This window comes from Chamaea fasciata, unplaced genomic scaffold (assembly GCF_029207755.1).
Source record: "Chamaea fasciata isolate MVZ Bird 193981 ecotype frontalis unplaced genomic scaffold, bChaFas1.0.hap1 SCAF_1333, whole genome shotgun sequence".
In the NCBI taxonomy this organism is placed as follows: domain Eukaryota; kingdom Metazoa; phylum Chordata; class Aves; order Passeriformes; family Sylviidae; genus Chamaea; species Chamaea fasciata.
This window is the reverse complement of record NW_027095418.1, coordinates 1-14,927: the sequence shown is the minus strand read 5'-3', so window position 1 is coordinate 14,927 and position 14,927 is coordinate 1. Positions and strand designations below refer to the sequence as shown.

The following is a 14,927-nucleotide window of genomic DNA, read 5'->3' as shown; positions in this document are numbered from 1 at the left end:
TCCATTTTCGCTCGTTTATTTCCCCCTGGTTTCCCAGGTTTCAGCCAATTTTTCCTTGTCCTTTTTCCCATCCCGACCCTTTCCCCCATCCCAGGTTTTTATTTCGGGCTGGGGGGAATCCCGGCCACCCCTTTAAGCTCAGCCGCATCCCGGTTTCCCCCTTTCCCGATGAGATTTGGGATTTTTTGGGGGGGAATTTGGGGATCCCCGAGGCCGTTCGCGGTCTCCTGCTGCCACCTCCCGGTCTTTTGGTTTGGAAAGAATTTGGATTTTAAAGGGATTTTTCCCTTTCCCCGCCGGATGGGGCGGGGATGGAGCCGCCGGGGGTGGGGTCAGGGCTGAAAATCCCGGAAAAATCGCCCGGCTGGGAATGCGGGGAGGGTTTGGGGGGCTGGAAAGGGGTTTTAGGGCTGGAACAGGGATTTTGGGGTGGAAGGAGGAGGATTTTGGGGCCGGAATGGGGAATTTTGGAGCTAGAACCAGGAGGATTTTGGGGTGGAAGGAGGAGGATTTTGGGGCCGGAATGGGGAATTTTGGAGCTAGAACCAGGAGGATTTGGGGACTGGAATGAGGAGGATTTTGGGGCCAAAATGGGGATTTTGGGGTGGAAGGAGGAGGATTTTGGGGCTGGAAGGAGGAGGATTTTGGGGCAGGAATGGGGAATTTTGGAGCTAGAACCAGGAGGATTTTGGGGCTGGAATGAGGAGGATTTTGGGGCCGGAATGGGGATTTTGGGGCTGGAATGACGAAGATTTTGGGGCTGGAATGGGGAATTTTGGAGCTAGAACCAGGGATTTTGGGGTGGAAGGAGGAGGATTTTGGGGCCGGAATGGGGAATTTTGGAGCTAGAACCAGGAGGATTTTGGGGCTGGAATGAGGAGGATTTTGGGGCCGGAATGGGGATTTTGGGGCTGGAATGACGAAGATTTTGGGGCTGGAATGCGGAATTTTGGAGCTAGAACCAGGAGGATTTTGGGTCTGGAATGAGAAGAATTTTGGGGCTGGAATGAGGAGGATTTTGGGGCCAAAATGGGGATTTTGGGGCTGGAATGACGAAGATTTTGGGGCCGAAATGTGGAATTTTGGAGCTAGAACCAGGAGGATTTTGGGGCCAAAATGGGGATTTTGGGGCTGGAATGAGGATTTTGGAGCTGATCTCTGCAAGTCTCTCCATGGGAGATGTTGCTGTGTTTTTACTGCCCATCAGGTGATCCCCAGTGATACAGCACTGGTCCAAACTGGTCCAAACTGGTCCATGGCCAGTCCCGGCTCTGGTCCAAACTGGTCCGAACTGGTCTGAACTGGTCCGTGGCCAGTCCCGGCTCTGGTCCAAACTGGTCCGTGGCCAGTCCCGGCTCTGGTCTGAACTGGTCCGTGGCCAGTCCCGGCTCTGGTCTGAACTGGTCCGTGGCCAGTCCCAGCTCTGGTCCAAACTGGTCCATGGTCAGTCCCGGCTCTGGTCCAAACTGGTCCGAGGCCAGTCCCGGTACTGGTCCAAACTGGTCCAAGGCCAGTCCCAGCTCTGGTCCAAACTGGTCCATGGCCAGTCCCGGTACTGCTCCAAACTGGTCCGTGGCCAGTCCCGGCTCTGGTCTGAACTGGTCCGTGGTCAGTCCCGGCTCTGGTCCGAACTGGTCCGTGGCCAGTCCCGGCTCTGGTCCGAACTGGTCCATGGCCAGTCCCGGCTCTGGTCCAAACTGGTCCGAGGCCAGTCCCGGCTCTGGTCCAAACTGGTCCATGGCCAGTCCCGGCTCTGGTCCAAACTGGTCCGTGGCCAGTTCCGGCTCTGGTCCAAACTGGTCCGTGGCCAGTCCCGGTACTGGTCCAAACTGGTCCGTGGCCAGTCCTGGCTCTGGTCTGAACTGGTCCGTGGCCAGTCCCAGCTCTGGTCCAAACTGGTCCATGGCCAGTCCTGGCTCTGGTCCAAACTGGTCCAAGGCCAGTCCCGGCTCTGCTCCAAACTGGTCCGTGGCCAGTCCCGGCTCTGGTCCAAACTGGTCCGTGGCCAGTCCCGGTTCCAGTCCCGGCCGCCTCGTGCCCTGGGCCCAGTGGTGGTGCCACGGCCGGCGGCGGGGACAGAGATCTCAGCCGCTCGGCTCGCCGGTCCGGCCGCGTGGGGCCGCCCAGTGACCTGTTCCAAAGCCAGAAAAAAGAGATTTTCCCGGGTTTTGTTCGTTTTCAAATGTGTTTTCCCACATTTTCCCACGGGCGAGCGGGAATGAGAAACGCTGTTGAGGTGATCGGGTGTCAATCTTCAATCTGAGCCAGCTGATTGGCTCTTCAAACCAAGACAGCTGATTGGCTCTTCAAACCCAGCCAGCTGATTGGCTCTTCAAGCCTAGACAGCTGATTGGCTCTTCAAACCTAGACAGATGATTGGATATTTAAACCCAGCCAGCTGATTGGCTCTTCAAGCCTAGACAGCTGATTGGCTCTTCAAACCTAGACAGATGATTGGATAGTTAAATCAAGCCAGCTGATTGGCTCTTCAAACCGAGTTAGCTGATTGTCTATTCAAACCCAGCTGGCTGATTGGCTCTTCAAACCCAGTTGGGTGTTTGGCTCCACCCCACAAGGGAACCACACCCACAGCCCGTGGGCTCCGCCCCAAATGAAAACCCGACAATCTGATAAAGCTCCACAGGGAGATGGGACAGGATCAGGAGAACCCCAAATCCGCCCCAAATCACCCCAAATCCACCCCAAATCACCCCAAATCACCCCAAATCCGCCCCAAATCCACCCCAAATCACCCAAATCACCCCAAATCCGCCCCAAATCACCCCAAATCCACCCCAAATCACCCAAATCACCTCAAATCTGCCCCAAATCCACCCCAACTCCACCCCAAATCCACCCAAATCACCCAAATCCACCCCAAATCACCCCAAATCTGCCCCAAATCCACCCCAACTCCACCCCAAATCCACCCAAATCTGCCCCAAATCCACCCCAAATCACCCCAACTCCGCCCCAAATCCACCCAAATCACCCAAATCCACCCCAAATCCGCCCCAAATCACCCCAAATCTGCCCCAAATCCACCCCAAATCCGCCCCAAATCCACCCCAAATCACCCAAATCACCCCAAATCTGCCCCAATTCCACCCCAACTCCGCCCCAAATCCACCCAAATCACCCAAATCACCCCAAATCCACCCCAAATCCACCCAAATCACCCGAAATCACCCCAAATCCACTCAAATTACCCCAAATCACCCCAAATCACCCCAAATCCACCCCACCTCCTCCCCAGGGCTCCAGGGATGGTTTTCCCCTCTCACCTTGGGATTTGCAGAAGAAAACGAGGAAAACCGATAAAAGCACCACGATTTCAACCCCGGCCACGACCCCGATCCTGACCCAGCTGCCCGAGGGGGCGTCTGGAAAAGGGAGGGGATCCCAAAATCGATCCGGCTCTTCCCGGCATCGGGAATTTGGCCTCCAACCCCTCCCCGATCCCTCGGTCCAGGGGAACTCGATCCCAGCCAGGGCAGAGGATGGGGACGAGCGGCTTGGCGGGAGCAGCAGCGGGAGAATCCCAGAATCCCCCAAATCCCCAAAATCCCCAAACCCCCCGGCTGTTGGGTGGGAACCTCTCGGGGTTGGGGTTTGGGGCCACAGCTCCTCGGCCCGTCCCCGGGAGCTGCGGGAAGATCCGGAACATTCCCTGGGAAGGGTTTTTGGGAGGAGCTGGAGGGGGCTGGGCTCAGGCTCCCCGATCCCCCTCCCCGGCCGGACACGGAAAAGCTGCTCCCGACACTTGGGGACACTCGGGGACACTTGGGGACACTCGGGGACACTTCGGGACACTCGGGGACACTCGGGGACACTCAAGGACACTCAAGGACACTTGGGGACACTTGGGGACACTCAAGGACACTCAGGGACACTCGGGGACACTCGGGGACACTCGGGGACACTCAAGGAGACTCAGGGACACTCGGGGACACTCGGGGACACTCAAGGACACTCGGGGACACTTGGGGACACTCGGGGACACTTGGGGACACTCAGGGACACTCAGGGACACTCGGGGACACTTGGGGACACTCGGGGACACTTGGGGACACTCAGGGACACTCGGGGACACTCGGGGACACTTGGGGACACTCAGGGACACTCGGGGACACTCGGGGACACTCACGGACACTCAAGGACACTCGGGGACACTCAGGGACACTCGGGGACACTCGGGGACACTCAGGGACACTCGGGGACACTTGGGGACACTCGGGGACACTCGGGGACACTCAAGGACACTCAGGGACACTCGGGGACACTTGGGGACACTCGGGGACACTCGGGGACACTTGGGGACACTCAAGGACACTCAGGGACACTCGGGGACACTTGGGGACACTTGGGGACACTTGGGGACACTCAGGGACACTCAAGGACACTTGGGGACACTCAGGGACACTCGGGGACACTTGGGGACACTCGGGGACACGGCTGGACATGGACAGGGCGTGGCAGCTCACCGGGGCCGGGAGGGTGTGTGGAGTTTCCTGGCGAGGGGACAGAACAGGGACAGGGGTCAGAGCTTCCCTCGGCACCCCGAGCCCGGCCCGGCCCCAAATCCCGACCCCAAATCCCACCTGGCTCTCGGGAAATGGGATCAGTGCATCCCAACCCCAACATTCCCAGCCCATCCCGACCCCAAATCCCACCTGGCTCTCAGGGGACCGGGATCAGCCCATCCCAACCCCAACATTCCCAGCCCATCCCGACCCCAAATCCCACCTGGCTCTCAGGGGACCGGGATCAGCCCATCCCAACCCCAACATTCCCAGCCCATCCCGACCCCAAATCCCACCTGGCTCTCAGGGGAGCGGGATCAGCCCATCCCAACCCCAACATTCCCATCCCACCCCACCTGTCCCCGGCTCTCACCTGAGCACAGCCCCCCGAGGGAGGTGACGGTGACGTTCCTGCTGCTGACGGCGTTCCGGGCCGCGCACGTCAGCGGATCCGGCTCATCCCAGAACAATTTATTCACCGGCAACACCACGGACTCCTCATTCCACAGGTGACCCCGACCTGTCCAGGTGTAGGAGATGTTCCCAAAGCCGGCGCCGGGCACGGAGCAGCGCAGGGAGATGAGGCATCTCCCACCTGAGCACTCCAAGGTCTCACAGGTCACCGTGGGCTCTGTCAGCTCCTCTGCGGGCACACGGATGTCAGAAATCTCTTTTTTTTTTTAACGTAAAAAAATCGCCAAAACAACCCAAAAAGCACCTACTGTACACCTGGAGGGTGAAGGTGAATATTTGTCCGTGAATGTTTGCAGAGTAGTTCCCGGCGTCCTCCATCCTCAGCTGGGAGATGCTGAGAACCCGGCCCCTCTCGGAGACAGCGAAACGAGTTTTGTATTCGTCCTTCCGAAAAACGACTCCGGCAGGATCCCAAAATCGCACGGTCAGTATGGGATCGTTCCCAAAACTCCACAACGCCACGTATCCCCATGTGTCGGGGATGCGGAAGGTGACGGACCCGCCCACGGCCCCGACCACCGGTGTGGGGTCGCTGGCGCTGCCTGGGGAGAGAGCACGGGGTGAGGGTGGGATGGAGGGGGGACGAAGGTCGCTTGAAGTGGGGATGAAGGGATAAAGGTGGGATGAAGGTGGGATGAAGGTGGGATAAAGGTGGGATGAAGGTGGGATGAAGGTGGGATGAAGGGATAAAGGTGGGATGAAGGAGGGATCAAGGTGGGATGAAGGTCAGTTAAGTAGGGATGTAGGGGTAAAAGTGGGATGAAAGTGGGACGAAGGTGAGATGAAGGTGGGACGAAGGTCTCTTGAAGTGGGAATGAAGGGATAAAGGTGGGATGAAGGTGGGATGGAGGGTGGGATGGAGGTGGGATGGAGGGTGGGATGGAGGTGGGATGAAGGGTGGGATAGAGGGTGGGATGGAGGTGGGATGGAGGTGGGATGGAGGTGGGATGGAGGGTGGGATGGAGGTGGGATGGAGGTGGGATGAAGGGTGGGATGAAGGGTGGGATGGAGGTGGGATGAAGGTGGGATGAAGGGTGGGATGAAGGGTGGGATGAAGGTGGGATGGAGGGTGGGATGAAGGGTGGGATGAAGGTGGGGTGGAGGTGGGATGGAGGTGGGATGAAGGTGGGATGAAGGTGGGATGGAGGGTGGGATGAAGGGTGGGATGAAGGTGGGATGGAGGGTGGGATGAAGGGTGGGATGGAGGTGGGATGAAGGGTGGGATGAAGGTGGGATGAAGGTGGGATGAAGGTGGGATGAAGGTGGGATGGAGGACGGGATGAAGCTGGGATGAAGGTGGGATGAAGGTGGAGTGAATGTAGGATGAAGGTGGGATGAAGCTGGGATGAAGGTGGGATGAAGGTGGAGTGAATGTAGGATGAAGGTGGGCTGAAGGTGGGATGGAGGTGGGCTGAAGGTGAGATCCAGGTGGGATGAAGGTGGAATCAAAGTGGGATCCAGGTGGGATGAAGATGCTGAACCAAGACAATGAATCTGATCCTGGCTCAGCCCCGAGCTCGGGCTGGGAATTTCCGTCTCCCTCAGCCTCGGGCACAGCTGGGACACGGACAACGGAATCTGTCCGAGCACAGGGAAGGAAAAAGCTGCCAGGAAAGATAAACTCGCAGGAAATCTTCTGAGTAAGGGAACCACAAGCTGATTCGTGATAAAACCCCTCAGAGGCTGCGGGGCGGGGCCGAAACTCACCCAATTTCCCTCATTTCGGCCCAAAAAAACACCGCAGGATGAAAGCTCCAAAACGCGAGAGGAGCGGGAGCTGCGGGTGGAGCAAAACATCTGGACCAAAGGCTGGACCAGAGATGGAGCTGGTCACTCCTTTCTAGAAGGTTCCCATGGCCGGGGCACAAACCGGGTCGCCTTTCCCCCCTTGGGTGCCCCGTCTTTGCCCTCGGTTGCCCAATCTTCCCCTTTGGTTGCCCCATCAGGGAGCTCCTGGCTTGTAGCCCTGGTTCCGTACCTGCGACGTTTTCGTTCTCTAAAAATCCTTTTCTATGAACAAAAAAGATGTGGGGTTTGTTTTTTTATAAACTACAACTTTTGTTTCCGCTCCTTTCCCTAAGAGGGATTTCTCCTTGATGTCCCTCCCGCCTAAGCGGTGGAATTAAAAAGGTTCCTCTTCGTCCCGCCAATAGGATCAATCCGCGTAAAAACGACGTATCAAAAAGGAACGCATCCCAAAAATAAATAAATTTTTTTTTAAAAAAAAAAAGGCATTTTCAGCCTTGTAGACTCGAAGTCTGTGTCGTTGCGGTGTAAAAACAACGTCCTGCGGCCTGGAGAGGTTTGGGTTGCGAGGGAATTTTCAACGACCGCGTCGTCACCCCCTGGAACCTGGCGGCTCCGTCCTGGCCGCGGTCGCTCCCGGAGACCCACGGCAGCGCCCAGACCCCAACATCTGGCACAAACCCCACCCCGCCCAGCTGCTCTGGCGTTCCCACACCTCCCCTGACCCCAAAAACCTCCAAACCCGCCCCAAAACGCGGTTCCCGAGGGAGCAGGGGCACGGGGCACTCACAGGTTCGGGTGAGGAGCGCGAGGAGGGCGAGGAGCCGGAGCCAAAACTCCTCCATGGGCGCCCGAAAACGGAGCGGGTTTGGGGCGCCGAGCGCTCAGAAAATGAGGGAGAAGAGGAAGAGGAAGAGTGCCTGCTCAGCTTTTTGGGGTCTGGGCGCAGAGGAAGGAGCTGGGTGTGGTTTTGTGACCAAAAAAAATGACATCGAGGAGTGGGGCAGCTCAGGCTCAGAGTCGGAATTTGAGGTGTTTCAAGAGGAAAAGAAACCAAATCCTAAAATCCTGGAAAATCCCTAAAAATCCAAAGCCAGGGACGTTTTCACCATCGCAGGGATGGGGGAATCTGTGGGGAAAACCTGGGGCGGGATCCAGGATTTATCCCTAAGATCCCAAATAGATCAGGAGAGGGAGACCTGGAATGTTTTGGGGTGGGAAAAATCCTAAAAAATCCTTAAAATTCCAATCCCAGGGACATTCCCACCATCCCAGTGGGCTCCTGGAGAGTCCCAGGAATGGAAAATCCATGGAAAAACCTGGGATAGGGGTTCAGGATTTAACCTGTAAATCCCAAATAAATCGAGATAGGGAATCCTGGAATGGTTTGGGGTGGGAAAGATCCCAAACTCCAAAAACAAAATCCCACCCCAATTCCATGGGCTGGGACATTCCCACCATCCCAGAGATGGGGAATCCATGAAATATCAATAAATTAGGGGGGAAATCCAATAAAAATGAATGAGGGGAAAAATCAAATATAAATACAGGAGGGGGGGAAATCAAAAATCAGTAAATGAGGCGGGAAATAAATTGTAAATAAATGAGTGGGGGAAATGAATTATAAATAAATGAGGGGGGAAATCAATTATAAATCAATGAGGGGGAATCAATTATAAATCAATGAGGGGGAAATCAGCTCTCAATGGCTGAGGGTAAATGAGGCTCGGGAAAAGCGGCGGCTGATGCAGGAAACGAGTTTATTGATGTCAGGAGAGAGCGGGGCCGGGCACGGCAGCGAGGGGACAGCGACGGGGACCGCGGGGACACGGCCAGGGACAGCGAGGGGACAGGGACAGGAGGGGACAGCGACGGGGACAGCGGGGACACGGCCAGGGACAGCGAGGGGACAGGGACAGGAGGGGACAGGGACAGGAGGGGACAGCGGGGACACGGCCAGGGACAGGGAGGGGACAGGGACAGGAGGGGACAGCGACGGGGACAGCGGGGACACGGCCAGGGACAGCGAGGGGACAGGGACAGGAGGGGACAGGGACAGGAGGGGACAGCGGGGACACGGCCAGGGACAGGGAGGGGACAGGAGGGGACAGCGACGGGGACAGGGACGGGACATCGCGGGGACATCGCGGGGACATCCCAGGAGCGGCCGCCGGTCCCGGCGCTGCTTTGCCTGGAGCGGGATCGAGATTCCAGCGGGAACGGGAACCCCAAAGCCAAGAGCCGAGGGGATCCCAAATGTGGGAATGACCCGGGGGGATCCCAAATGTGGGAATGACCCGGGGGGATCCCAAATGTGGGAATGACCCGGGGGGACCCCAAATGTGGGAATGACCAGGGGGGTTCCCAAATGTGGGAATCAAATTTTCATCACCCGAGGGATCCCCAAAGCCTGGAATCATCAGAGAGGATCCCGAAAGTGGGAATCCCCCCATGGGACCCCAAAGACCAGAATCACTGGAGGGGACCCCAAATCCGGGAATCACCTGAGAGGATCCCAAATCCCGGAATCACCCGAGGGGATCCTAAATGTGGGAATTCCCCGAGATGATCCCAAATCCGGGAATCAGCCAAGGGGACCCCAAAGCCCAGAATCACCCAGGACCCCCCACATTTGGGAATCACATGTTGATCACCCGAGGGATCCCCAAAGCCTGGAACCCTCCCAGAATATCCCAAATCCGGGAATCACCTGACAGGACCCCAAAGCCCCGAATCACCCGAGGGATCCCCAAACCCGGGAATCATCGGAGGGGACCCCCAAGGCCGGAACGACCCCGGACAGCCCAAAGGCGGAATCAGCCAAAGCCCAGCACCCGTCGCCCCCCAGCCCCAGCACCCGTCGCCCCCCAGCCCAGCCCGGGCCCCCCGGGCCCCCCGAGCCCCCCGGGCCGGGCTCAGGGCAGGGCCGCGGATTTGGCGTCGCCGCCGGGGAAGCGAACGGCGTGCGCCAGGCACGGCCCGTGCGGCTCCTTGCCGAAATCCACCAGGAAGTTCTTGTTGACGGCCAGGCCGCCCTTGTCCGTGTCCACGTCGAGCTGCAGCATCACCGAGCCCTCCCTGCACGGCGGGGACAGCGGCGGCTCGTGGGGACAGCGACAGGGGACAGGGACAGGGGACAGCGACAGGGGACAGCGACGGGGGACAGCGACAGGGGACAGGGAACGGGGACAGGGGACAGGGGACAGGGGACAGCGACAGGGGACAGGGGACAGCGACAGGGGACAGCGACGGGGGACAGGGACAGGGGACAGCGACAGGGGACAGCGACAGGGGGCAGCGACAGGGGACAGGGGACAGCGACAGGGGACAGAGACAGCGACAGGGGACAGGGAACGGGGACAGGGGACAGGGGACAGGGGACAGGGGACAGCGACAGGGGACAGCGACAGGGGACAGGGACAGGGGACAGGGACAGGGGACAGGGGACAGGGGACAGGGAACGGGGACAGGGGACAGCGACAGGGGACAGGGGACAGGGGACAGGGGACAGGGGACAGGGGACAGGGGACAGCGACAGGGGACAGGGGACAGGGACAGGGGACAGCGACAGGGGACAGCGACAGGGGACAGCGACAGAGCCGGGGACGGGGACAGGGGACAGGGACAGCGACAGGGGACAGGGGACAGGGGACAGGGGACAGCGACAGGGGACAGCGACAGGGGACAGGGAACGGGGACAGGGAACAGCGACAGGGGACAGCGACAGGGGACAGGGGACAGCGACAGGGGACAGGGGACAGGGACAGGGGTCAGCGACAGGGGACAGGGACAGGGGACAGCGACAGGGGACAGGGGAAAGCGACAGGGGACAGGGACAGGGGACAGCGACAGGGGACAGCGACAGGGGACAGCGACGGGGGACAGGGACAGGGGACAGCGACAGGGGACAGGGGACAGCGACAGGGCCCGGGGACAGCGACAGGGGACAAGGACAGGGACAGGGCCGGGGACAGGGACAGAACATCCCCCCGGGATGTCCCGGGCTGGGTCTGGGGTCTCTTTCCCCCCCGGGATGTCCCGGGCTGGGTCTGGGGTCTCTTTCCCCCCCGGGATGTCCCGGGCTGGGTCTGGGGTCTCTTTCCCCCCCGGGATGTCCCGGGCTGGGTCTGGGGTCTCTTTCCCCCCCGGGATGTCCCGGGCTGGGTCTGGGGTCTCTTTCCCCCCAATCCCCCCGGGATGTCCCGGGCTGGCTCTGGGGTCTCTTTCCCCCCCGGGATGTCCCGGGCTGGCTCTGGGGTCTCTTTCCCCCCCGGGATGTCCCGGGCTGGCTCTGGGGTCTCTTTCCCCCCAGGCCCCCCGCTCCCCCCGCGGGCCCAGCCCCCCGCCCTCTCCGCGCCCCCCCGTTTCTGGGGAGCGTTTTTTGGGGAGGGGTCCCGGCGCGGGGGGAGCCCTGGGGGTCCCCGGGCTCTCACCGGAGCAGGCTGGGGTAGAACTGCCGGTCCCAGGCGCTGTAGAAGGAGTTGGTCACGTAGAGGCGCCGCCCGTCCAGGCTGAGCTGCAGCGCGGCGGGGCCGCCGCACACGCGTTTGCACTGGGACGGGGACACCGGCGTCACTGGGGACACTGGGGACACTGGGGACACTGGGGGGACACTGGGGGGACACTGGGGACACTGGGGACACTGGGGGGACACTGGGGACACTGGGGACACTGGGGGGACTGGGGACACTGGGGACACTGGGGACACTGGGGGACTGGGGACACTGGGGGGACTGGGGACACTGGGGACACTGGGGACACTGGGGGGACACTGGGGGGACTGGGGGGACTGGGGGACTGGGGACACTGGGACACTGGGGGGACACTGGGGACACTGGGGACACTGGGGACACTGGGGACACTGGGGACGCTGGGGGGACACTGGGGACACTGGGGGGACTGGGGGACACTGGGGACACTGGGGGGACACTGGGGACACTGGGGGGACTGGGGGACTGGGGACACTGGGACACTGGGGGAACTGGGGGGACACTGGGGACACTGGGGGGACTGGGGACACTGGGGGACTGGGGACACTGGGGGACTGGGGGACACTGGGGGACTGGGGACACTGGGGGGACACTGGGGGGACTGGGGGACACTGGGGACACTGGGGACACTGGGGGGACACTGGGGGGACTGGGGGGACTGGGGGGACTGGGGACACCGGCGTCACTGGGGGGACTGGGGACACTGGGGGACTGGGGGACTGGGGGACACTGGGGGGACACTGGGGGAACTGGGGACACTGGGGACACTGGGGGGGAATGGCGTCACTGGGGGGACTGGGAGTACCGGGGGACGGGACTGGGGATACTGGGAGCACTGGGGTTACTGTGGCAGGTGAGCGCACGCTCAGGTTCACACTCAGGTGAGCACAGACTGAGCTGAGAGCAGGCTCAGGGGAGAGCGGCTCAGGTGAGCATACGCTCAGCTGAGAGCAAGCTCAGGTGAGAGCACACTCACACCCACTCAGGTGAGCACAGGCTGAGGTCAGAGTTGGCTCAGGTGAGAGCAGGTGAGAGCAGATTCACGTGAGAGCAGCACAGGTGAGCGCGCACACACACACACACACACACACAGCCTCACCCTCAGGTTCACACCCAGGTGAGCACACCCTCAGGCTGACACTCACACACTCAGGTCCGCACTCACAGGTGAGCACCCCCTCAGGTCCACACTCACACTCACGTTCACACTCACAGGTGAGCACCCCCCAGGTCCCCCGTCCCCCCCCCCCACCCCGCAGGTGCCCCCGGCCCCTCCCCGGGCTCACCTTGACCACCAGCGCCTCGGGCTGAGCCTTGAGCTCCTCGTCCCTGCAGACGGTGACGGGGCCCCCGCGCAGGAGACTGCCCCCCACGAACACCTGGGGACACGGAGCGGGTCACTGGGGACACTGGGGACACTGGGGACACTGGGACACTGGGGACACGGAGCGGGTCACTGGGGACACTGGGGACACTGGGACACTGGGGACACTGGGACACTGGGGACACGGAGCGGGTCACTGGGGACACTGGGGACACTGGGACACTGGGGACACTGGGGACACTGGGGACACGGAGCGGGTCACTGGGGACACTGGGGACACTGGGACACTGGGGACAAGGAGCGGGTCACTGGGACACTGGGGACACTGGGACACTGGGGACACGGAGCGGGTCACTGGGGACACTGGGGACACTGGGGACACTGGGGACACTGGGGGACACTGGGACACGGAGCGGGTCACTGGGGACACTGGGGACACTGGGGACACTGGGGACACTGGGGGCACTGGGACACTGGGGACACTGGGGACACGGAGCGGGTCACTGGGGACACTGGGGACACTGGGGACACTGGGGACACTGGGGACAGTGGGGACCCTGCGGACACTGGGGACCCTGGGGACACTGGGGATACTGGGGACAGTGGGGACACTGGGGACACTGAGGACACTGGGGGGACACTGGGACACTGGGGTCACTGGGGTCACTGGGTCACTGGGACATTGGGGACACTGGGGACACTGGGGACACTGGGGACACTGGGACATTGGGGACACTGGGTCACTGGGGTCACTGGGGACACTGGGGACACTGGGACATTGGGGACACTGGGACACTGGGGACACTGGGTCACTGGGGTCCCCGGGCCCCCTCACCTGCCCCACCAGGCGGGGCTTGCAGCCCCTGCCCAGCTCGTACTGCCGGATGTCCCCGTGCCACCAATTGCACAGGTACAGGAACCGGTCGTCGGGGCTGATGACGAGGTCGGCGATGAAGGCTGCGGGAACAGGCGGCGCTCAGCGGGATGGGGTCGGGGGGGAGTTGGGGTCAGGGGGATTTGGGGTCGGGGGGAGTTGGGGTCAGGGGGGAGTTGGGGTCGGGGGGGAGTTGGGGTCAGGGGGGATTTGGGGTCAGGGGGGATTTGGGGTCGGGGGGAGTTGGGGTCAGGGGGGATTTGGGGTCAGGGGGGAGTTGGGGTCAGGGGGGAGTTGGGGTCGGGGGGGAGTTGGGGTCGGGGGGGAGTTGGGGTCAGGGGGGAGTTGGGGTCAGGGGGGATTTGGGGACAGGGGGAATTTGGGGACAGGGGGGATTTGGGGTCAGGGGGGATTTGGGGACAGGCAGGTTTGGGGTCAGCCCGGGTTTGGGGCACACGCACCCGGCATCGTGGGCATGATCCAGCCCGACACGTTCTTGGGCGGGATCCGGATCACCTCCTCCACGGCCCACGAGTCTCTCTGCACGGCGGGGACAGCGAGAAGAGTGACACCGGGCCGGGGTCAGCCTGGTCCCCATCCCAGCCCCCACCCGGGCACAGCGGGATCGCCCCGGTCCTGTCCCGGTCCCATCCCAAATCTCCATCCCGATCCCGGGTAAAACGGGATCAGCCCGACCCCATCCTCCATCCGGGGCACAGCGGGCTCGGCCCGGTCCCGATCCCATCCCCGATCCCATCCTGATCCTGATCCCGATCCCATCCCCGACCCGATCCTGATCCTGATCCATCCCGTCCCCGATCCTGATCCGGAGCACAACGGGAGCAGCCCGTTCCCGTACCCGCTCCCCCGTTCCGTTCCCTCTCCCGCTCCCCCATTCCCGTTCCCATCCCCGTTCCCGCTCCCCCCGTTCCCGTTCCCTTTCCCGTTCCCACTCCCCCGTTCCCATTCCCGGTCCCATTCCCGTTCCCGTTCCCATTCCCGCTCCCCCGTTCCCGTTCCCGCTCCCCCGTTCCGTTCCCGCTCCCCCGTTCCCTCGTTCCCGCTGCCCCGTTCCCGTTCCCCCATTCCCCCGTTCCCGTCCCCGCTCCCCCATTCCCGCCCCCGCTCCCGCCGCCCGCGCTCGCCTCGCAGCCCCGGTAGAAGCGGAACACGGCCCCGCTCAGGGCACAGCCCACGTAGCCCTCGGCGCCTCGGGGCCGTGCAGGAAGCGCACGCTCAGCGGCAGGGAATCCTCGCCCAGGTCGAAGCACTGCGTGAGGCTGCGGCACGACAGGTTCCACACGTTCAGGCGGCGGCCGAAGACCCCTGCGGGGACACCGGGACAGCCGGAGGCGGGCATGGAACACCGGGAAAAGCCAGGGCTGGGGAATGGGGGCGCCAGGAACTCCGGGCTTTGGGGGCAGAAACCCCGGGGAACGCGCATTTGGAATTAAGAACCCCGGGAAATTCAGCATTTGGAATTAAGAACCCCGGGA

General features: G+C 61.8%; 1 protein-coding gene across 1 annotated transcript; it reads right to left on the bottom strand.

Annotated features, from left to right (window-relative positions):
• Positions 1-9,658: 9,658 nt before the first annotated feature.
• LOC136284748 (methanethiol oxidase-like) lies at positions 9,659-14,757 on the bottom strand (the record flags this gene model as incomplete). The annotated part of the gene is given in 7 exon segments (XM_066175116.1): positions 9,659-9,821; positions 11,177-11,295; positions 12,520-12,612; positions 13,393-13,514; positions 13,893-13,971; positions 14,577-14,641; positions 14,644-14,757. Coding segments are annotated over 7 exon segments (755 nt in total), but the record flags the coding sequence as incomplete, so codon positions are not given.
• Positions 14,758-14,927: the final 170 nt, after the last annotated feature.